Here is a 23687-nt window from a genome sequence, read left to right on the forward strand (position 1 = left end):
TTCAATGAACACGAGAGAGGGTTTCCCCTTGCTCTATGATGCAGCTTTACGCGCACGAGAATGACAAGACCCCTCCAGTCTCCAGAGGCCAAGAGAAGAGCGCCCTGAGCAAATCATTTCGGCGTGGAAAGATGCCGCAGCCGGGGGCGAGGCGGCCGAAGCGCAAGGAAAGGAAGGGGAAATTTGAAGCAATCTTGAGATATTTCAAGTCGCCGGGGCGCCCCCATTAAGCTGAATATTGATAGTGGCTTGAAACGACCCTTACTCTCGGCCTGACCGGCTCTAGCGCCGTCTCCACGGCGAAGGAGAGGAGCCTCATCATTCATGCTGCAGAAGAAAGTTTAGTTGAGAGAAAAAAAGAAAATGGAGAGAGAGGAGGAAATCGCAGCTAGCGAAGCATCAGGAAAATCAATCGATGATCACGATTTGAGAACCTTACAGTAGGACCCTGGATAACCGGGTCTCAGAGGCAAGAAGACAGGCATGGCTTGGCCATGGGCGTGGGCGAACTGAGCATGCCAAGGGAGCCATTCAGAGTTACTGGAAGATAACCCGCATCCATCGTCTTGGGCTTAGGTGACTCTGGGATGGCAGTGAACTTTGCAGAATGCGCGGCATCTACGGCGTCGGGCATCTGCGGCTACCGCAGTAGTGAAATCGGCGGTCGTGTGAAGGCCAAGGATAGGTAGGTAGAGTTCAGCGAGTGCGACTGTGCGACGACCAAGATACCTGGATAGCACATCACGCTATGAGACGTAAGTCCCGAGATGCCGGGAGCCACTACCTGCGATAGCCCACCGTAGCTGAGCAAGTATTGGAGATGACGGGATGGGCAGTACAGCTTGCACTATGCCGAATGGTAAACTTGGTAAGCGTTGACGTGCTGAAGTTGCACCGCCATTCTGCTGCGTACGCAGCCGCCGTCGACATACCGGGAGCGTAGCAACAGCATCCCAGGTTGCTGGTCACTGGTTGCGCGCGGCGGGCTCTGGTGGATGCAGAACCCATTTTCTCGTGTGGATTCAGGCGTGTTGGAACTTGGAAGTGGTACATGGTCGGAGACGGGGCGCCGCAAGCTGCATCTGCCATCGCCGGCCTCACGGCATGTAACTGAGGCGAGGAGGCACAGCAACAGGGTGGCACTGGAGGACTGGTACGCAGCCAGGCCAGCGAGTGAGGGGAGGAGGAGGAGTGCCGAGGAGTGCCGTACGGATGCGCCATGCGTGCCGTGATTCCATGGTAAAAAAAAAAAAAAAAAAATGCATGAGAGTGACGAGATGCACGCAGTTTCCGGTGGCCTCGCAAGCTCGTCAGTCGAATTCTGGTGGTACCGGCAAGGTGCAGTCTCCGAAGACGCCAGAGAAAGATAGCTAGGTATGGGCCGTATGGCCCACCCCTCCCCTTGGCAAGCTGGGAGCTACGGAGGAGCCAGAGCCACAGACCCATGGCACCATGATCCACGTAAAACGTGCATAATGGAGTGGGTAAGAGTGGGCTTTGGCGTATGTTTCGCTGCTCGCGCGTGGATATTCGTGGATATGTTGGAGCGGCCCTCTGGCCTGTGAAGGTTCGTTTCTCGATCTTTCGCTCAGAGTTCTCCTCTTCGTCTAGTGTTTTGTTTTGTGCGTTCTGTCTGTACATCAAACAGCGGCTGAGTGAGCTCCATCAACTTTGTTTTCAGCTGCCAGGAGTGGGCAGAACAACGTACCCATGTCGAGGCGGAGGAGAACTGTGAACAAGACACAGGCGATGGTAGTAGACTGTGGTGACTGTGTATTTGCGGGTAGGTATTGGAAGAAATGCATAGAAGATTGTACAGAGTAAGGATACACATGTTCTCGGTACCTTCCTTGTAAGTTGCAGGGGGAAAAGGGCCGCACACAGCAGAAACCCCACTGCAGGGCCAAGGCTTCCCGCTACGAGAAACGCCCTCTCATTGGTGACGTGCCCTTGTTCTTGCCTGCCTCTCTTGGTGTGTCTTTCCCTCTCTCTTTCCCATCGCCTTTTTTTTTTCTTGCAATGGCAGCGCCAGCAACAGAGAAACCCCGCGCCTGTCTCATTGGGCGACGCTTCCGGGGGCCAAAAACAGGATGTGCATCGATAACATCATAGCTGCATCAAGCTTCCATTCGCTGTCTTTCGCCTTTCCCCTATGGATACACGTACATTGGCACTCAGCACTGGCCTCTCCTACCTTACTCTCTCGGTCACTCTCTCTTTCACTACCTACTATGAGGCTATGAGGTGTACCTTACTCCGTAGACTCATCTCTTCCTCTCGCGTCTCCAAACCTCCTAGTTGAATGAACAAGTACCATTTCGTATCCATGCACCCCCCCCCCCCCCACCCTCCATGCTCCCCCAATTCCGCTTCCTCTTGTTCGCTGTGTGTCTCTCTTGCGCAGCGTGCCGTGAACACCATCTTCCCTGGTCTCTGAGGTCGTGTTTCTTCTCCAACATCTTATCCCAAATCCATCATTCCCATACCTGCCTCACAAACCCGGCGCTACCTATCCTCACCACTCACTCACCTCACTCACACTCGCCTTGAATCCGGCCAATGTACACATGCTTACTCGCCCGACTCTTCATATCTCATCCCATCTTATCCTTCCCTTGCCCAACCGAGTCCCTGATCTGACCGCACCTTGCCCGACTCGTGCTGCCTTGTCTCTCCCAGTGGCCAGGGTCAGGTCCTCTTCTTCCAAGACTCGGGACATCCATCCGCATCCACTCACCCTAATCGTCCGAATTTCACCCCTCGCTCGTTGCTACCACGCTATCCGCAAGACCGTAAGGATACCTAGCCTACCAAGTACCGCCGCTGCCTCCAGTCTTCCCTTACCTTTCCCAGCAAGGTTCCTGGTTCTTGCCGGAGGCTTGCTGCACTCCGGTCCTTTCTTCAAACAGCTATTCCCTGCTCCCAGAACCTACACGCACCTCTCCCTCTCTGACCAGAGGATAAGGACCGTCACTTATTAACACCCCTCCGCCGTCCACTTTCATGTGCACACACTTTTTGATCCCCTCATCTTCTGATACCTACTCCTACCTTCTGACAACTTCGTTTTCTCTACTATCTCGAACCCTCCAATCTTCGCTTCGTTAGCTCGACGACGGAGATACATAGCCCTCTATTGTCCCGCTCAACTCATTCCTCTCTCACCTTCTTCCCACCCAGTGTAAACAGCGCAATCGCCATAGTATTGAACCCATCTCGACGACTTGCCTTTGGATAACGTTACATGGCCCAATAATCGATTACTCGACCTTGACGGCCTCGAAGGCCCGATTTGGCCGAGGCATTCCCACGACGACGGAATAGGCTGGGCTTGGACCCCCGATTACTGCACGTCAAATCTGTCGACCATGGACGCTGCTGCGAACCGACGGTCAATGCTGCCCACCATTCAGACAACACATCATGGAGAGCCGCACACCGCAACTAAAAGCTCCGCCCCAGAGCTTCGGAGTGTCTCGACACCAGCGCTGGGTGGCAAGAGGCGTAGTTTCTTAGCAAAGACCTTCCGGAAGGTCAGCAGCAGTTCCTCCTCAACCGACCTTGCGTCCATGTCTGAGGAGGCCTCGAGCGGCCTCCAAATGAAGAGTAAACGCGTTCTTCACAAGAACAACGGATCCGGCGGCTCAAATTCGTCCTCTATTTTCTACCGCCTCAACCGACGAGCCTCCAAGGACTCTTCCGCGAGTTCGCACATGTCCGAGGAGACTCCCAACTATCTCAGCCCTCAGCCGCCAGCGCCGGTTCCTATCAAGATTCTCAAGCACGGAGCCTTGAAGACTGACAGCCGCCTGTGGAAATCGCGCGCCGAGTATGTTGTCTTAACTGATGGGCACCTCATCAAATTCAGCAGTGTCGAGTCAGCAAGGGCGAACTTTGCTGAGCTTGCCCCGCCGTCTCAGCGCCTGAAGAGGTCTTCGACGTCTTCCACTTTGAGTCAGGATGGGTCACACTCTGATGGTCGGGTCGAAATTCCATTGAGTAGGATCGTCAACATTTTCAACGAAGAGGGTGTAAGCCCTCACTTTGGATTGGATGTTTGGTGGTCCGAGACTTCGCCAATGGTATCTTGGGCTTGCACAAAGTTGTTCTTTGGAATGCCTACTGAGCGAGACGAGTGGATGTCGGAGATTCGCCATGCTATTCGTGAGTCTGTGGGCTCAGCTGTTGTGCCAAAGGGGCTCATTGCTCCCAACGTCGAGTCCGCCATTTACAACATTGTTGCTACACAAGAGCCCGCGTGCCGAGGCTGCCCATTGGATATCTTCCCAGTCGTTCAACGCACCACCCTCCTCAGTACCAAAGCCGAGAACATTGAAAATGCCAAAAAGTCTCGTGACGGATCATCGTATTACTTGCTTCTCGGCCAGAACAAGTGCTATCTTGTGCGAGTCGCCAGGACTTCCGTATACAAAGCTCCCCAGGACATCGAAATCAACACCGTAGTTTTTGGCTTGACGTCCCTGGTCCGCTTGAAAGCGACTATGGTCCCTCACGAGGAGCGGTTCGTTCTTGGATTCCGGTATGTGTCTGCTGTATTTTGTGGGCTGCCACCAGTGTTACTAACCCCTATTCAAGACTCCCTTGTGAAAACGAGAAACGACTCGAGCTGGCTAGTCGGTGGTACAGAGAGATCGTCATGACGTTCATGAAGGCAGATCGCGCAGTGAAGCCTGCTTGGCCTCAGCACATGCAACGGCACATTTTCGACATTAGGGGTCTCACCGCTCAGTTGCTCCTTCCAACTGGACAAGACTATGGTGGACTTAAGCGCACCCTCGAGGCGTATTGTGCGACGTTCCAGTGCAAGCCTCCCGAATGGACTGTGAATTGGAAATGCGAACGCCGGGAGCACTGCCCAGAATTTCGACTTCTCCCTGCGAAGGAAGCAGGTGGATACACGGCACTCCAGCTTTTGGCAGTCTTCAAGGCCCTCCGCTTCAATGACTACTTCAAGGCTCTGTCGTTCCGTGACGTCGATTTCTCGCCCCTTTGCGGGCTGACCGATGTTCCGGGATGGGACGAGTCCATAGCTGACATTTCTCGCGATGGTAAGCCGGCAATTCCTGAACCTTATCAAGCATTCAAGCTAACCGTGGCAGGATTTGTCATCGATCCCATGCATCGAGACATCATCAAGACTGCCCCACTGTTATCCCAGGAAATTCACGCCGTTGCCTTCACCTCTGGTTCTGTCCGTAAGATAGACTTGACCAACGTTCTGGCATCGCGGAACATTGTTGGTGTCTCACGCGCTCGTGCCGGGACCAAGAAGGATCCCGAGGTCGTTCGTCCTATCCTTCTTCTGCTCAAAACCCGCAGCACTCCTTGTGATACTTTGCTGGTTGGTGGGAACCCACTGACGGCAGCTGAAGTTGACGACCTTGGTGAGTGGACTACATGGGTTTTCACAACTCAATTGGCTAATGATTTTACAGTGGGCGTTCTCCATATTCCGGATCTTCTCAAGGAGCTCGACATTTCTAGATGCAACCTTGACGAGAGAAGCTTGGAGGAAGTCTGGGACGCTTTACCCTCCCAGGGATACAAGATGGAGGCTCTCAATACTTCTCGCAATATTGGACACGTGGATCACATGGCCGTGAAGCAGAATCTGGCTCATTTCTATAATTTGCGAAAACTCGGCATCGCAGGAAATTGCCTCACTCAGGCCAAGGATACCATCTTCCTCGACGAGACTATCATGGGATGGGGACTTGAGGAGCTGGATCTCTCACACATCAACGTAAGTCAAGTGAACCTTGTTTTCATGCAGTTGCTGATTCTGCTCTAGCTCAATGACGCCACATTGCAAGTCCTGGGCGACTACTTGAAGTCTTCACAGGCCGACTATCTCCGCAGGCTTGACCTCAATAATTGTGCAATGACCGGTTCCCAAATCGCAACTCTCTTCCGCAGCATGGGTGAAGCAAGAGTGATTACTTGCTCTATCAGTGGCAACTATCTCGAGAACGGCACGGACGATTTGGTATCTGCCATTGTTGACAATTTCGGGCCGACGTCCCTCTTCATGGATATGGTTGAATTTCAAAACGAAGACAACTACATCAAGCTCATCAACGCGCTCTCAGTCAACAAATCGATCCGACTGCTTAGCCTGGTGGGAACTTCAACCCCTGGACAAGTCAGCGAGGACGCCTGCATGGCCGTGTCAGAGTTCTTTGCCACGAACAAATCGGTCCAGTACCTCGACTTCTCCGGCTTTTCCGCCAAGCTCGACGAGGGTCAACTCGGCCTGGGCTTCTCGCGCTCTCTCTCCGGACTCGCCGAGAACAAGACGCTGCGTCACCTGCGAATCCGAAACCAAAAGTTGAACTTGAACATTGGTGATCTGGCACATGCGATCCAACTCAACCAAACCCTCACGACACTCGACGTACAGGAGAATAACTTCAATCTGTCCAACTTATCCCACATGGTTAGATCTCTTGACCACAATAGCTCTATCCAGGAGTTTTGCCCGTTCTCGCGGTCTGAGCTCAGCCGGGCTATCAAGTTCAGCGTCCAGAACGTCGGCATGCCAACGAGCCAGCCGACTTCGTCTCGAGCCCGCCGCGCGTCCAAGGTCCTTTCAAAGGCCACTTTTGACAACTTTGCAATGGAAATGGACAAGAACAATGCTCTCATGGAGAACTTGAAGGACGAGTGGAGCGTCAAGACGGCTCAGATTGAACGTCTTCTCGAGAGAAATCGGACCTTGAGTTCTGAAAAGGAGATGGCGATTATGCAGTGGGATCCTCAAGTGGAAGGCCAGGAGGATTGGATCGCCCTTGAGCTCGGCACTGTCTTCGGAGGCCTTGCCATCAAGGCAATGAAGACCCGACGCAAGATTATGCAGCCTGGCTATCGCGGCAGCGTATACTTTGGCGCAAATACTCCGCCTCTGGAGGGGATGGAAGAGTTTGGTGCCTCGGCAGCTCCTCACCATGTCACTCGCGAGGAAGTCATGGAAAGCCCCGCGACAGAGGTTGCCAGCGGGTCCTCCGGTCTTCCGACCCCTCCCGAATGGGCTCCTGCTGAGAGCCCCGTCAAGGAGTATTCAATTGCGTCCAGCGCACCACCGTCTCGCGATGCACCTCGCATCATCGATGAGAACGCTAATGAGTTCGATCTTTCTCTTCTCAAACACATGATACAACATGGATTCAACCTCGACGATTCGACGCAAGGCCAGGACCAGGACGTCGGCAGGAAAGCGGGGCCCTCAGTGTCGACCACGAGACTTAGATGAATCAAACACACAATCGAAACGAAGAACAAAAACATTGAAAAAGAAGGAACGAAAGAAAAGCGAAACGAAAAAAACACGAAAGACACCAACTCATGTGTCCCACATACAATCTCCCACGTTTACCAAATCATTAGACATTAGCGACGGCAACATCATTTTTTGTGTTTTCTTGTTTAACAAGGCGTTTATAAAAGGGAGAAACGGGTGTTTTGTTTTTTGGAATACCGCGCGGGATTGATACCCAGACTCGCAGCAATGCTCTAGTATTAGTGTTGGATTCTATCCCGTGCCATGGGCACGGTTGGCTTACAGTTTCGGCGTTGGAGGGTCCTCGCTCAGCATACTTACTTTGTTTTGGATTATGCCCAATGTAGGAATACTATCAGAGGATGGAGCATGCTTTGGTTGGAGGGTAGTCAGTTTCTCACCGATAATACATAATTGTGAGATTATTCAACATGGCTCGACCATGTCCGCTTCATAGTGAGAGTAACAGTAGTTCCGCGTCTTGCATTGATGATGTCTCCGTACATGACACGCATCGCCAACCCCGGATTTCGGGCCGCTGCATGCGGAACCCACCCGGATCCGGATGTTGCTGGCCATTGGCCGGCGTTGCGGGGGAGAGGAGGGCCGCATGTTCGGATCAGGTGGAATGGTGTCTGGACTCAGTAAGGGCGCAGCGACACCTTACTCTGTACCCGTAAAGGCTGAGATGTTTCACTTGAGCAGTACCCACCAAGACTTGCTGCAATCCCTGCATATACGCTACGCGCAGGCGGCTTGTATTTGCCGATGCGTTGGGACCACTGGCTACCATCTCCTTGTTTGCGCGGACCGACGTGTCGAAACTCTGATGCTGCAGATGCGGGGAGGGGGGCAAAGGCTGCAAGACACGAGGAGTGAGAATGTTGTATGGGGTAGAAGCTGTGGCTGTTTGGGCGGTTCGCCTGCTTGGCATAGGAACGATGTTAGTAGTCCTGCTCTGTAAGTCTGTAATAGGACGGAATGTGGCAGAGCACACTTGTCAGTAGAAGTTCCATGGACGCCTCTGAACAATGAATGGACTTGGACGGCACACACCTGAGAAGCTTCGATGCGTTTAACGAGGACCGAGCGTACGTTTAAGCGAATGGAAGTAAGAAGCGAGGTTGGGCTCACTACCTTGCCGACTCGAACCGAGATACCTTGCGCTTATTAGCCTTTCTGTTGGAGCACTTGCAGCCTCAATTGACAGGAATCTATCCTGCCTATAAGAATTCCCAAACAGACCAATTGTTGGAAGCTCTGGCCCAGATTCGGTTTTTGGACACAATGGTCCTGCGAAGCGTGAGGATGCTGGAGAAAGGCGCTCCGCTAAGGACATATGCACCTAATAACTGTACGTAGTTCCAGTCCATGCGGCATCACGTAATGTTCTGCAATAGGAGACCCACTTGGAGCCCAAGCCACATTTGGACACTGATAGATCCCTGTTTCGCTCTGCTGCCAGGCTTGCCAGGTTCCAACTGGGCAAACCAACCACTTCACCTTACTGGCCCCCCCGTTCAAGCCGCCGCACCTTCCTACTGAAACCTCCGTGTCAAGCTGGACACTTGTGAGCGCTTCGTCATCCAGCGTTGCCATCAACTCCGGCCACCACTGACTTTCTACTTTTCCCTATCCTCGCCACCTCCGCGACCTCTTGCTTTTGCAACTGTCACAAGAGGAATTGGCAAAGCGCTCTTTCAACCAACCTTGATCGACGGAGATCCTCCGCTCGTGACGTTCGTCTCACCCGATTCCCAATCCCCTTATCGTCCGAGTCTCCTAACCGTTCCATCAGGAGTTCCTCCATCTCTGTCCTTTTCTTTTCGAAGCCCGACATCCTCGTCGGCACCAATCACCCCGCCCATCATGTACTCGAACTCGAATGCCTTCCTGGGCGGCAATAGCCAACGGCCCGGCGCGCAGCAATATGGTGGAAGCTCTTTCGGCCAGCAGCCGGGCCAGCAGCAGCAGCAGCCGGGTCCTTTTGCTCCTCAGCCCACAGGCTTCGGCCAGGCGCCGTTGCAACAGCAGTTCACCGGCTACCCGGGGATGCAACAGCAACCGCAGCAGCAAGCTCCTCAACAGCTCCAGCCCCAGTTCACCGGCTTCCCCGGCCAGCCGCAGCCGCAGCAGAGCTTCCAGACCGGCGCTCCCCCGATGCCGTCGATCCCCTCGCAGTACCAGTCGCAGTTCCAGCAACAGCAGCAGCAGCAGCAGCAGCAGCAGCAGCAGCAGCCTCAGCAGACTGGATTCCCAGGTCAGCAACAGCAACAGCAGCCTCAGCCGACTGGTTTTGCTCAGCAGCAGCAGCCTCAACAGACTGGATTCCCAGGCCAGCTGCAAGCCCAGCAGACTGGTTTCCCGCAAGCCCAGCAACCTCAACCTACTGGCTTCCAGAGCCAGCAGCAGACGGCTGCCCCGACTCCTATCAAGCCCCAAGCCACGGGCTTTAGCCAGATGGCTGCTTCTTTCCGAACCGGGGGCACGCCGAAGCCAGCTGGTCGACGCCCTAAGTCTGCCAACAAGATTCCAAACATTCGACTATCGTTCATCACAGCTCCGGATCAGTCCAAGTTTGAGACTCTCTTCAAGTCTGCGGTTGGTGAAGGCCAGGCAACGACAATGTCCGGAGACAAGGCGAGAGACCTGCTGATGCGATCACGCTTGGACGGCGACTCGCTCTCACACATTTGGTCAGTGCCTTTCTAGCTTGCTCTTTGTAGTCAGTTGTGCTTACGGAGTATATACAGGACTCTTGCCGACACGACACGATCTGGAGAGCTTCACTTCCCCGAATTCGCCCTCGCAATGTACTTGTGCAACCTGAAGCTCACTGGAAAGTCCATACCCTCGACATTGCCCGAGAACATCAAGAATGAGGTGTCCAGCGTCGTGGACATTATCAACTTCAGCATTGCGGAGGACGCCGGCCGAGATACACCTGGCAGCACTGCTACCGGCAGGTCGAGCACCGAGCCCACGATTCATCAGCCTCAGCCTCAAACTTCCAACTCCCAGCTTCTGCAGGCACAGATGACCGGTTTCCCCGGGCAGCAAGCTCAGGGCTTCGGGCAGACACAAGGGCTGCAACCTCAGCAGACTGGGTTCCCCAACCTTAATGCGCAGCCGACCGGAATGAACCCGCAACCCACGGGATACAACGGGCCACGACCACCCATGCCACCCATGCCCACCGGGTATGGCAATAGCCTCACGCCGGGCGGAGGTCCAATGGCTGCGCCTCTGAACGCGCAGCCTACCGGCCGCCCCGGCCAATGGGGTCTTGTCAACGCCCCTTCCACGGGCCTGCCCAACATCGATGCTCTTCAGGCTAGAATGATGCCTCAGCAAGGCCGGGAGCAGGGAAGCTTCACTACGCAGGGTCTGCAGGGTAATGCCGTCATTCCTTGGGCTATCACCAAGGAGGAGAAGCAACGCTACGACGCACTCTTCAAGGCATGGGATGGACTTCACAAGGGCTTCATCGGCGGAGACGTCGCCATTGAAATCTTTGGACAGAGTGGTCTCGAGAAGCCGGACCTCGAGCGTGTCTGGACCCTTGCTGACAATGGTAACAAGGGTCGCCTGAACCTGGACGAATTCGCAGTTGCTATGCATTTGATTTACAGGAAGCTCAATGGATATCCTTTGCCTAACCAGCTGCCGCCTGAGCTTGTTCCTCCCTCGACGAGAAACTTCAATGAGTCTATCGGCACCATCCGATCAATGTTGAGCCAGGAGTCAGAGTTCCGTTCCAAGTCTGGTGCAGCTCTGCTTCCTCAGAAGACTGGTGTCAGCTACATGAAGACTCACTCATTGAGAGGCACCCCTGGCGGCCAGAGCACTGGGCGTAAGGATGCCACAGTTTTCAAGAACAACGATGAACAGGTCGGATATAGGTCTAGTGCTCGTCGCCGTGTTGGCAACAACTCGCCCCGCCCCGAGTCGCCATCCTCTACCGCATACGATGACCTTGGACTTGATCAATTGAAAAAGAAGATCCGAGAGAAGGAAGTCCTCCTCGACGCCATGGATTTTGCTGATGAGAAGAACTTGGAGGAGGACGACTTGCTCGACAGACGTGACCGTCGGGAGGCCGAGGAGCTGTACCGCCGCATTCGCCGCATCCAGGACGACATTGATGCGAACCCGGATGCTGCACTTTCGTCGGGAGACTCGGAAGCTGAGAGACGATCCTTGAAGCGACAGCTCCAGAATCTCACAGACAAGGTCCCTGAACTGGCCTCTGCCGTCCGCAAGACCGAAAAGGCTATTGCAGAAGCAAGACTCGAGCTCTTCAGGCTCAAGGATGCAAAGGCTCACCCGAACAGTGCCGCTGCTATTGTCGGAACTGGTCCTGGCGGCGCCGTAACAGAGTCTGACAGACTGAAGGCTCGGGCCAAGGCTATGATGCAGCAACGTACTGCAGCCTTGACGGGTAAGAAGGTTGAGTCGAGCTTCGACGACGAAGGCCCCAAGCGCCTTGAGGAAGAGAACCATAAAATCAAGACCGAGAAGGAGAACAACGAGAGCATGGTCAGAGACGTGGAAGATTCTGTGCGTGACTTTGCTCGCGGTATTGAAGACAACTTGAAAGAAGGCACCACGACGGCCTCCAACGAACATGAGAAGCGACGCTGGGAGGATGCTCTGGGCGTCGAGGATGAAGTCAGAGATTTCATCTTTGATCTTCAGCGATCTAGCCGCGCTGCGCGTGTTCGGGCACAGGACCGTCGTCCTACTTCCTCGTCTTCGCCTTCGGCTGCTCGTGCATCCTCAAGAGAGCCTGCTGCGGCCAGCCCCGCCGCCCGCCTCGAGAGCCCTGCGCCTCCCTCGCGCACCACTACTCCCGGAGGCTCGTACTCTTCTTACAAGACCCCCGAGGAGCGTGCTGCTTTCATCAAGCAGCAGGCTGAGCAGCGTATGGCTGAGCGACTTGCTGCCCTGGGTATTAAGGCTCCTACTAAGCCTGGTGAGACGGCTGCCCAGAGAATGGAGCGCGAGAGAGCCGAGCGTGCCGCTAAGCTGCGCCAGGCCGAGGAGGAGGATGAGCGTCGTGAGACTGAACGTCAAGCCCGGCTCGCCGAGGAGACGGGCGCTCCGGCCCCGGCTGCCAAGAAGCCTCCCCCGCCGCCATCGAGGAAGGCCGCCAAGAGCGATGCTGCTGAGAGAGAGGCCTCGCGGAAGGCGGAGGAAGAGCAAGCGGCTAAACAGGCCGAAGAAGAGCGTCTCGCCAGGGAGCACGAGGAGCAACAGCGTGCCACCAAGGAATTGGAGTAAGTCTGTTGGAAAACAACCGAAGACGAACATATGCTAATGGATACACAGGGCGAGCGCTAGAGAGCAGCAAGATGATCTTGAGACCGAACGACAATCTGCAGCTGCTCGCCTCAAGGCACTTGAGGAACAAGTCAAGCAGGGCAAGCTCAAGAAGGAAGAGGAGAAGCGCAAGAAGAAGGCAGCACTTGCTGAGCAAAAGGAGAAGGAGGCCAAGTTGGCAGCACAGAGGGCCGAGATTGAAGCTGCCCGTCAGCGCGAGTTGGAGCTTCAACGCCAGCTCGAGGCTATGAATGACGATGATGACAGCTCATCGGACGACGAAGATGGCCCATCCCAAATTACCCCTCAGGCCTCTACTCCTACTCAGGGCGGTAGCCAGATCAGTAGTCAGGAGCTCGAGAAGCAGCCTTCTCCGCCCCCTGTTCCGACGGTGGTCACAAGCCCACCGACCGAGAACGAGAGCCGCAACCCGTACCACCGCATGCTCTCTCACTCATCCGAATCCACCTCGGCCCCGAGCGAACCTTCCGCACCTGCCGCCGCCCCTCCCCCACCCCCGGCGGCTGCGCAGTCTACTAACCCCTTCCACCGTATGGCGCAAGAGAGCAAGGCAGCTCCCGCAGCTGCCTCTCCCCCGGCTCCCTCCGGACCCTTCTCCCGCAAGCGCCCTGATGAGGACGATGACTGGGGCACGGATAAGGAGGACGATGAAGATTCCGACGATGATGACCGTCCTGGCGGCAGTAGCGCTGCGGCTCTGGCTTCCATACTGTTCGGAACCATGGCCCCCCCGCGACCACTTTCGGCCACCGGAGACAAGCCGATGTCTAACCCTGTCAGCCCGGCCATGGGCAGCGACGCCTCACCTGCGTTCCCTCCTCCCCCGCCGCCTATGCCAGCTACCGGTGCTCCTCCTCCCCCACCAGGCCCGGCACCCGAGGCTCCTTCGGCCCCTCCTCCGCCACCGATGCCGGCATCGCCCGCACCAGGTGGCCCGCCGCCGCCGCCGCCTCCTCCCCCTCCAGGCATGGGAGCTCCCCCGCCACCACCTCCCCCACCACCGGCGGGTGACGCACCGTCAGGGCCTCCAGCAGGTGGACGGCCCGCGGGTCTGCTCGGGGAGATCCAGCTTGGCAAGGCCCTGAAGAAGACTGAGACTCGCGATAAGAGCGGTGCCGCTACTGCAGGCCGCGTTTTGGATTAAATGCTAGGTGCTAGTTTCAATAGTCCGTGCTGGATGTGGCTGGCTGTGGATGCAGGTGAAGGATGTCACGGGGCAGGGCATGGAGAGAGACAGAGAGAGAGAGAGAGATGACGAGAGGAGAAAGCTATGTCCAGGTAGTTTCCAGGCTTAGTTGGGAGTAGGTTCAGTTCACATGTGGCAAGATTTGTTCGCTAAGAGAGGAAGGAAGGGGTTTTGGAGGCGTGCAGCAGTAGGTATTGTTCTCATTATCATACAGATGTCCCACACCAACTAGTAATGCAAACCCCGAATTTCTTTTCTTTATCCTCACTCAAGTCTCTTTCGTTTTTTTCTTGGCCCGTGACCTCCCCCCTCTCTCTCTCCCCGCCGCCGCCCGGCCGGCTGGCTGATCAGTCCGTCGTGTCAAACAAAGAATCTGAGCTGTGGGATCCGGCGCGAAGCTGCGCTAGCTCTGGTGTTGTCGGGACCATGCGTTGCGTGTGCGTTTGAGTGCCTCCTCTTTTTGTTTTTTTTGGTCCCTGAGGGGTCCTGAGAAGCTTGGGTGGCGTAAAGTTATTTCTAGTCTTTTTTTTTTTTTTCTATTCCGACGCCTGATCGAAAGGATCGTCTCTCTCTCTCTCAGTCTACGCAGGGAGAGAAGCGCAAGGTCAGGCCGGTGCGGGCGGTGATGGCGTCATTGTGGTGGTGTGAAGGTGTTTGTGCCGTGTCTGAGTCCTACCCTTCTTCCCGAGTCTTTTCGGGGTACGGTTTTCCGATCTACGAAGAGGTTTTGAGTTTTTGGCTTGGGGGTATACCTCCTGTTGTAGTTGATCTTCGAGGTGAGGAGGGGGTAGATCTTTTCTTGGCAGGTTAAGAGGGGTGTTTTTTTTTTTTAAAAAACTCTTCTATTCTTTTAGTATCCCGTGGGTAGGGACGGCAAGTCTGGAGTCATGTTGGCAGGTAGAGTAAGGCTATGAGGATGAGGGAGCCAAGAGAGGGTTCTGGTATGTCTTGCGTTCTTTTTTTTTTTCTTTTTCGAGAAACCCTTGATGGGGATTTCTGGAGCTTGAGCTAAGTCAAGGTCCTGTGTGTATCAGTTTCTACGCTGGGTTTACACGCATCTTTCGGCCCATGACGGGCAGGACAATGTGAAGATCTACTAGAATGGTGAAAGGGAGCCATGTAGCAATCAATGTAAATACCATGACCCTGCAGTTAGGTCTCCTCTATTGCCGTGTCATTGCATATAAGCCAAACGCGACTTCGGGACGCGTTTTCATTCTTTTTGAGAGAGGTAGTTGTGTGTTTGTTGACATTCAGGTTCTTTCGTCTGATAGTTCCTGGATCCATGAGAAGATGGTGGGAAGGGCAGAGAGAAAGAGGTGTGGTCAAACGGTTCACACCCACCTGATGCGGCGCTGAATGGGGGGGAACGAGGGTGGCCAAGGTGGCGTAAGCTGCGATATCTCGCTTTGCTATCGCGCACTACTGCAGGTTCTTCTTTTTCATGTGCAACATATTACGACATGAGCGAGTCTAGCTACTGCAGTCTGCAGGTAATCCTTCTCCGCGCAAACCAAGATCACCAAGGTGCCCCCTCTCTCTGACCCGGATTTCTCGGGAGCGGGCTGCTTTTTTGGATCGGGTTCCTAGCTGTAGAGACTAATGTAGGCGCGAGGGCTGCTGAACACCGTGGTGAAGAGGGAAAACGCTCTAATGGAGGGGCTAGATATGCAGGTCGATCGACCTAGTCTTTCTTCGTGGCAACTCGACACGAAAGAAAGCGAGCCTGGACGGGATAGCTCCAGAGAGCGTGAGAGCTCCTACCTAGTATCTACTACTGCCACTGAGAGAGTTGCCACTGAGATGGAGGTACAGGAGGCTGAGCAAAAGCTATCAAAAAAAAAAAAGACGTTCAACGTTCAAGGTTGAAATACGGTTGCACTCGGCTAGGAAGCTTGGGACAGGAACGACATGAAGAAGGAGGGGGTGGATCTACGGGTCCTGTGCTTCCCCTCCCCCCCTCTTCGCGTGTTGGAGCTTCTCACCCACATTTGAGGGTTGGACGTTTCTTGGGATCTGCAAGTCACTTTCGCCCCGTGGCAGAGCGAGCAGCTCACCAGCTGTAAAGGCGAGATGGTGAGTCCACGTCGGTCGTCGGAGGTAGAGTCTTTTGCAGGACATGCCGGGGACTCGGGAGAGGGAGCGACGTGCTCTGCAGAGTTTCTGGCCTTTGGGGATATCTTTCTCGTTGGGCCCCGGACCCAGGCTGTCACGGTCAGAGGGACAGCGAGTGCAGCACTACGACCTCGATGAAACATATGCACGGATGAGGTGCTCGTGAGGTGGAATACAAGATGAACCCCGGTTTAAAGCTACCCTGGGAAATCCTCCCAGCCACCGGACTTTTTTTTCTTTCTCTTTCTGGCCTCATGGAAAAGTTTGGAAACGACCATGGAAGGAAGGATTAGGGGTGAAAACGGGCAGACTTGGTGTGCTGTTGAGACTCGGGAAGATCGTGTGTCTCGGTCCTCCGAGTCTGTGTGTTACAGTTTGTGAGGGCCGATTGGGCTCCGGGGTGGCGCTTTGTAAAAGAACGCCGAATGCTCTCGAAGGAAGCGGGATGGGATATTTCTGGAGCGTCCTGAGGTAGTCCCAACAATGGAAAGGCCGAGTTACAGAGCAACACCCACCTGCGTCTTACGACACGGCTTGAATGTGAGGGAGGAATTAGAATGCGATGAATGGCCTGAAATGTCCTGGATGATGGGCCGGAGATCGGACGTTGGCCTATGCTTCATGCTTGCTTTTTCGTGAATGGGACGGGGGCCCTGTCATCTGGTCTTTTACGAACCAAACTTGCAAGACTTAGACAGTAGAGCCGGGGGACCCGTTTTCCACACCAGCTTTCGCACGTAAAGCAAAAGTATTTGGCAAAACTAGCGAAAAGAAGAAGTCGAAATCGAGGCGGACGGATGGGCCATGTTGAAAAAAGCAAATGAGATGGCAAATGCGTTGTCCATTGTTGGGAAGACCGGAATGAAGGCATTGCTGGCGGCAATTGGGCATCTAGAGTCGGCCAACTTTTGGTCGTCAATGCTTCTTTCTAGGGTGCTGAGGATCACAGACTCAACGTGGGATCGGTAAACGGACGGACGGCGACAGTGCGCGTGAGCTGAAATGCGCCCAAAGCTTTCCTCGGCTGCCTTGATTTTTCTGGACTACGGAGTACAGCCCGTCGGGTTATCTGGGCGATATGGGGCCTTCGGTATGGCCTGACATGGGGGATGAAGCTGGGGTTGGAAAGACAAGTTTGCTTGGAGATGATAAGGTAAGGTAGAGCAGGCAGGTCGCAGGCCGTAGGTTGGCATATGCGGTGGTGGTCCTCTCCTCTGGTACGGAAAATGGACTATGGAGTATCGTCACGCTAGAGACGACACGCCGGACCAGGTCGGTACTGAATCAGAGATGAAATGGGAATGAGAATGGGAGAACGGCCGGCACTTTGAGCGGGTATATCAAAAGCAGCGCTATTAATATCGAGCAGGCAGGGATACACGCTCCGGGGGTACCAGAATGAGAGTGACAGTCTATGAGAGGGAAATGATGGAGAGAAACGCAGCCGTACGGAGTACAGTAGTGCGATGCAGCGGCGCGCGGGTTGTGGTCCGCTGCGAACGTTTGCATTTGTGCATTGAAACGGACAGATGAGAGTCCCATCAAACATCCAACGGGTGTGAGCTGGCAGTTGCGCCCGGGCCGGGAAACGCACGAGAATGAGGAACAAGAAGACAAAAGAGTAGTCAGAGAATGACGAAAACTCTGTTGCATTTCTGCCATGTGTCTCTGAATTTCGATTCCATGAATTACTCCATATCGTCTGGCACAGGGAAGTGAGGATAAAAATTTGATCGCCGGAGCGGATTCCGTGGGGATCTCGATGTCTCCCCCCCCCCCCCCCCCCCCCCCCCCCGCGCGAACAGAGGGGGAGGGGGGCCCGGGCGCGCGAGGGGGGGGAGGGAGGCGGGGGGGGGGGGGGGGGGAGGTGGGGGGGGGGGGGGGGGGGGGGGGGGGGGGGGGGGCCCCCCCCCCCCCCCCCCTTCTCTTGGGCAGAACAGAGGGAGGAAGCTCCAGTGTCAGTAGAGCACGAGGTGGGAAAGATGCCGAGATGGGGATAGCGAAGAGTCAGAATTCGGGGCGAGCTAGATGCGTTGTCAATGATGTGCGAGATGGGATATCTCCCGTAGGGAAGATTTGCATCTTATGCGAAGATCGACTGACAGGGTGTGACGACTGGGCTGAACCTGGCAGTGGAAAAGCCAAGACAGGTATGGTACCTGGTGACCCCTCTTGGTTTGTGAATGGATTGCGCAGAATTGGGAGGGGAGGTTCACACGGGAGAGGACGCCCGTCAGGTACCGGAGGCCGGAGCGATAAGGCGAGCGGTGAATGGTGAATGGTGAATGTCAGTGCCAATGGGGGAATCATGAATGGGACGAGAAAGAATGAGTGGTAGGAGATGCAGCGGTAGGAAACAGAGAAATTGCTCCCCAGAACCCTGCTTGGTCTGCACCACACCAGCTGAGCCAGAGCGTTGCACTTGCACTTGCACCTGCCTGCAGACGCAGACATTGCTCGCACTTGCGACTTGCAAGTTGCACGCATTCCCACTTGTCCAGGTGCAGTTGGCAGTTGCAAATTGCAGCACCTACCTCAGCGTGCTCAGTTCAGGTACGTATAACGGTACGTACTTTCTGGACTGGGGAGTGGCTTCGAGACCGGGTGGGACCTGATGACAGGAACAGGCAGGGTTGGAAATTAGTCTAGTCTAGTCTAGTATGGCCTGGACTAATACTAGGCTAGTTTAGTATGGCCTAGACTAATACTAGTCTAGTATAGTATAGGCTATACTAATACTATACTAGACTAGTATTAGTATACTAATTAGTATATATTTAAAAAAATTGTTTCTAAATTTAATGTTAATCCTTAATTATAAATATTTATTAGTAATAAAATAAAACTATTAGAAATTGTCTTTATATAGCTATAAAAGCTCAAATACTCTTATTTAAATAAAATACTCTTAAAGTATTAGCTTTTTTTAAAAGAAATTAAGAATTTGAAAATTGAGTTAAAATATTTTTTAATTAAATAGGTTTACTTATGTTTACTATAAAAATAATTTTTATTATATTTTTTAAATTTTTTTTAGATTTTTTTAAAATTAGTATTTAAATTTCTAAAAATAGTAATAAAGTTACTATAAATAGTATAGTTTATACTAATTAGTATACTAATTAGTATACTAATACTAGTCTAGTCTAGTACTAGCTATACTAATACTAGTCTAGTATCTTAAAGGGTGGACTAATACTAGACTTACTAGTACTAGACTAGACTAATACTAAATACTAGTAGTATTTTTTCCAACCCTGGGAACAGGCAAGAACGGGCAAGAAGTTGGGAGCGCCTAGCAAGTTGGTCCCAATTCTGGTTGAAACATTGTCAGCCCGCGGAACCAATGAGACGGCTCGAGGTGGAAACGGTTTGATTGGGGATCGAGAGTTGGGGCCACGTCCGGGCACTGGCGGAGACACGAGGTTTCTGGAAAGAGCAGCCAGGAAACATGTGCGAAGGGATTGGTCATTGCAGCATGCTGGCAGTACTTCGTGCCTTACGCAGTACCTACGGCGGTAGCGAGAAGGGATGATGTCACGGATGGGGGGGAAAGAGCTCGGGAAGGGACTTTCCCGCTCTCGGTATTTCGTATTATCGGATGCCCTGGGCCATTTGGGTCGTGCGGCAATACCTAGGTAGACCGACCTTACCTAAAGGTACCGAGTACGGATACTCACCAACGGCTGGCTTCACTTCGGGAGTCTCATATCTCCATCCCGTCAAGCACGTAGCAGCGATCATGGACTCATAGACCCAAGGCAACTTTACAGAGAGAATTGGAGCGAACAGGTCACCGGTATCATGACTAGTGTCAGATGCCTCTCCAGCCCGTAAGCCCCCAGTGGCTCCCGTGGTCCTGTGCCTGACAGTAAGGAGTGCCGATGATGAGATGTTGTCTTGCTTTCCGAGACCCTTTCCCCGTACCTGGCCTCGCTGTGCTTCTAAACACTCAAGTTTCGGGCCCGGTGGAGAGACACATGTCGTAGCAGTCTTGTCGCAATTGGCGCCACGGCCTGGACGTTGCCTTTTTGTGCAACAGATCAATGGCTACTTCCGTTTACTTGTGATTGATAGACATGGGTTGAGGCGAATACCTAGTGACACTCACAAAACTCAGACCGCGGGCTGCAACCCGTCCACCCAACGTTCGTTGAACGTCGCCCATTTAGACATGGCATGCTTATTCGTCAGGCTCGCTCCAATGCGACACCGCGGCTGTCGTCGCCTTTCCGCAGAGGGCAAAGACCCAATCGACACCGCTCATCATCCATGGCATTATTAGCCTTCCAAGGTTTCCCAACGTATATCCGTGCAGCTGCTGTTAGTGTCTTCACGGCCGGCGATGGGCGCTCCAGAGTGCTCCCTGCGCCGAGGCTCGAGCATTTTTTAGTCATTGTTGACCTACACTAGAAAGCCATGGGTACCCTTTCTGAGCAGCGCCCCATCTAGCCCAGTTCTAGAAGTCTGTTCCTCGCGGTTGGGAATCAAACAGCTGGGATGATGGAAGGAAAGCATTGACGAGAATTTGGATCGTTCTGATGGGATCCTCGATAGGCACGGACAGGTTGGTCATGCTCGGCCCAAAAAGACCCGTCTAGCCGTCCAAGACTTTTGAAAACGCAGAGCACGAGGCGAGAGATGAGATCAGGCGGAATGAGCGCGCGCAATCGTCTCTCATCTTATATCATCGGGAGGTGAAGTGAGACGCCCGTCACATTCCGTACCTGACGATCTGGCCAGCATTAGACGGGGGGTGGTCTTGGTACCTGGGTCTCGGTCTCAGTTTCACAGCGGGGACAATCGTTGCAAGACAGCCTAAGCCATTAAAAAGACTAAGATGGGGTGGAAAGAATATGAAAATTTGTTTAAGTGGTGTCAGTCTGACAAAAAAGAAAAAAGATGTCGTCCAGCCTTTCCAGCGGTTATCCGTGGTTTGCTTTCCGTGATGGCTCCTAGGTACTCCTAATGGGCCCATGAGTTGGGATGACCCAGTTTCATCGGATGGGGGCACGGCGGCCAATCAGGAGTACAGTCATGTGATTTGGCCGTTTTGATTGGCTCATGGTGGACGCGTTTGTTGTTTTCTTCCCAAATCGGTGAGACGCGTCGGCCACGCGCCGACTTCATTCCATCATCCATGGCCTGTGCCTCGAACCCTCGACCCAATCAATCCCAGCAGCCAGCGCAAGAAAGAGGCCATCCCAACGAGACCAGATGAGGGCACCACAGAGAGGACACCAGAGCCGTCGCAGAGCGAGACAGTGACCTCTTTTTGAGCCCTCACAGGCTCGCACACAATCGCAATCGCGCCACACAGCCATTACCATTTTTGTTCGCCTGTGTGTCTTCTTAGATAGGAAACCTATTTCATCACGGCTGCAAACCAGATCAGATCAGCCAATTGACGGCAGACGAGCGCTTAGCCGAACAAGCCACAACCGTGAGGAAGACTAGCATTTCGGCCATTGCCAGAGCAAGAAAAGGCAAACTCCATGGTCTATTTTTCGGGTCTTGCACTACCAGCTGGACTCGACCATGTTTGGCCTGGGCTTCCTTTGACACTTTGGTAGTCTCGAGATAGTCGCAACACCACCAAGGACGAAGTCGAAGAGTCGAGGACCGGAGCGATAGCACAGTTTGCACCATTGCCCACAGCATCCACAGATATTTCCCCGGCAGAGCCCTGCATGCAACACCATTCGCTGCCCGTCAAGCTGCATCTAGAGGCTCTAGCTGCTATCTACAGCATCCATCCCTGTGGCGTGCTGGGAAGTAGGGGACCTTGGGGGTGGTTCAGTGGTGCTGGTGCATATGCAGTGGAAATTCAACCTTTCTTGGTGGCAGACACGCGCTCATTTTCACGTTTCTGTTGGAAGACAGCGCGCGAAAAAGAGGAGTCTCGTACGCAGTACTGTGGTACATACCTTACAGACTTACAGTAAAGCCCGTCGGCGGCCCACCACGGACTCTCGCATGAACTGCAAAACCTGCTTGCATACAGTACGTGCATAGCATAGCCTTCCCGTCCTGTCGCCAGCTTTCGCCCATTCACATTTCGTACAATCGTCGTCACCTCTGGGCTTTAGGGAAGTCTGGGATCCTCTTTCGTCCACAGCTTCTCCTCCTCTGTCTGCCGGACGTAACCCGCGCGGACGCCCTTCCCCCCTCCTCCCTCCCCACTGGAACTGAGTCTGACAGGCCTGGCCCCGGGAGCCCTGAGCTTCTTCTGCTTGTTCTTCTTACTACGTACCTATCTCGAACTTCGACCTGAATTGGAGCCGGGTGAAAGTCTGTTCGACTTCAACCGACCTGGCTGGCTGACCCTCTCTTTTCTTTCGACCGCGTAGCCCAAGCAAACGCGCAAAGACAAACGCAAATCCTCATCCTCCACGCCTGACAGAAACCAAACGGTGACGGCTAAGGGCACCGACCCCGGATGCGAGCAGCTCTCTGTCTAGCGACTTAGTATCTAGTCACCTGAGGTAGTATATCTTCGGATACCTTACACAGACTGGACTGCACTACTACAGTCCCAAGTGTGCGCACTTCTTTCTGATCGCTCTCCCGCTCGGCGACGGTTGGCTTCTAACTTCGACCTCTTTTTTTTTTTCTTCCGGGACGGCGTGTTCCAGCAAACGGTCGACCTTGCCGTGCATCCCATCATCGCCCATCCATGATCCTCCTCCACCTTCTTCACACTTGACACTACTCCATAGTCCATACCCATCATCCATGCATGCTGCTCATGCTGCCACCTTCTGTACCTGTGCCTATGCCATCGCACCCCGGACGATATCAAGCACACGCACATTCATACTCGCTCTCACGCTCACTCACATTCGCGCACACCACACACACCTGCTCCATTACACTCCCTGCATCTAACCAGACTACGGAGGTCCTTTACACTACACACCCTTGCTGCCACTTCGGCGTACCCTAGCCTGGTCGGTCGTGTCACAGCCCACGCTCCTCTTGTCCAATCGCCCATTCCTCCCGTGCTCCAGAGGCCCCACCGGACATCTCTGGGCTTGCTGAGCTGGCCGCCCACCTCTTCAAAGACATCCCGGTCCTCTCCACTCGCCTTGGCTGAAATCAATCCATCTATCCATCCTTCTGCCGCCGACTCCCACACTTTGCTCTACCTACTCCTCCTCCTCCTCACTGCCTGCTCTGACCTACACACGCCTGCTACTACTACCACCACCACCACCACTACCACCGCTGCCGCTGGCTCGCCTATTACATCTTACCTACCCTCCTCTCCCTCGCGTGCTATCGTGCCTGATATCCCCTCTTTTCTTTTCACCTTTCTGCAGCCATAAGCCATACCTCCCTCACCCTCGTCTGCTGCTCTTCTCTGACTCTCTCGCTCTCACACACACACTCACGCTCACACCCCATTGCGCTTTATCGACTTCGCACAACATCGTCGTCGCCGCTCTTCAACGTTGTTTGTCGGGCACCACTCTTCGCAGAATATCGCCGTCGCTTGCCTGATCGCATCGTGTCGATCCAGCGATCCCGTCGCTAAACTTACAATTCGACCGCCAAAAGGCCCCCTTGCATTCACGACCCACAACTCATTTCCAAAGTCTAGACCCGACCTAGGTGAGCCTTGAGTCTCCTTTCTCTTTCTCCTCCCTTCAATCATGCAAAACCCCGTTCGGGTTCAAGAACCTTGAAGCCGGGCCCTGTCAGGTTGACAGAGTCAAGACCACACCGTCAACTACTTATCTAACC

The 23687-nt window shown here is 54.0% G+C and overlaps 5 protein-coding genes across 5 annotated transcripts, besides 2 other annotated features; 3 read left to right on the forward strand and 2 right to left on the reverse strand.

Annotated features, from left to right (window-relative positions):
* Positions 1-587: 587 nt before the first annotated feature.
* On the forward strand, positions 588-1232 carry CABS01_00348 (uncharacterized protein; the record flags this gene model as incomplete). The annotated part of the gene is made up of 2 exons (XM_060533730.1): positions 588-685; positions 890-1232. The coding sequence occupies 2 exons, from the start codon at positions 588-590 to the stop codon at positions 1230-1232; spliced, it is 441 nt and encodes a 146-aa protein (XP_060406244.1).
* CABS01_00349 (uncharacterized protein) lies at positions 781-1221 on the reverse strand (the record flags this gene model as incomplete). The annotated part of the gene is made up of 2 exons (XM_060533731.1): positions 781-1037; positions 1071-1221. The coding sequence occupies 2 exons, from the start codon at positions 1219-1221 to the stop codon at positions 781-783; spliced, it is 408 nt and encodes a 135-aa protein (XP_060406245.1).
* Positions 1233-3368: 2136 nt separating the features above from the next.
* On the forward strand, positions 3369-7270 carry CABS01_00350 (leucine rich repeat protein; the record flags this gene model as incomplete). The annotated part of the gene is made up of 5 exons (XM_060533732.1): positions 3369-4540; positions 4597-5069; positions 5121-5405; positions 5457-5764; positions 5813-7270. The coding sequence occupies 5 exons, from the start codon at positions 3369-3371 to the stop codon at positions 7268-7270; spliced, it is 3696 nt and encodes a 1231-aa protein (XP_060406246.1).
* Positions 7271-9166: 1896 nt separating this feature from the next.
* Positions 9167-13784, forward strand: CABS01_00351 (uncharacterized protein; the record flags this gene model as incomplete). The annotated part of the gene is made up of 3 exons (XM_060533733.1): positions 9167-9993; positions 10051-12576; positions 12629-13784. 3 exons carry the CDS (start codon positions 9167-9169, stop codon positions 13782-13784), a joined length of 4509 nt encoding a protein of 1502 aa, XP_060406247.1.
* A 4115-nt stretch (positions 13785-17899) lies between these two features.
* CABS01_00352 (uncharacterized protein) lies at positions 17900-18251 on the reverse strand (the record flags this gene model as incomplete). The annotated part of the gene is made up of 2 exons (XM_060533734.1): positions 17900-17965; positions 18045-18251. The coding sequence occupies 2 exons, from the start codon at positions 18249-18251 to the stop codon at positions 17900-17902; spliced, it is 273 nt and encodes a 90-aa protein (XP_060406248.1).
* A 4129-nt stretch (positions 18252-22380) lies between these two features.
* Positions 22381-22396: a sequence feature (Short protein (CABS01_00353, KAK1525264.1) was converted to a misc_feature.).
* Positions 22397-22822: 426 nt separating this feature from the next.
* Positions 22823-22887: a sequence feature (Short protein (CABS01_00353, KAK1525264.1) was converted to a misc_feature.).
* Positions 22888-23687: the final 800 nt, after the last annotated feature.

The sequence above is a fragment of the Colletotrichum abscissum genome (assembly GCF_030869225.1).
Source record: "Colletotrichum abscissum strain IMI 504890 chromosome Unknown Scaffold_1.1, whole genome shotgun sequence".
NCBI lineage: Eukaryota > Fungi > Ascomycota > Sordariomycetes > Glomerellales > Glomerellaceae > Colletotrichum > Colletotrichum abscissum.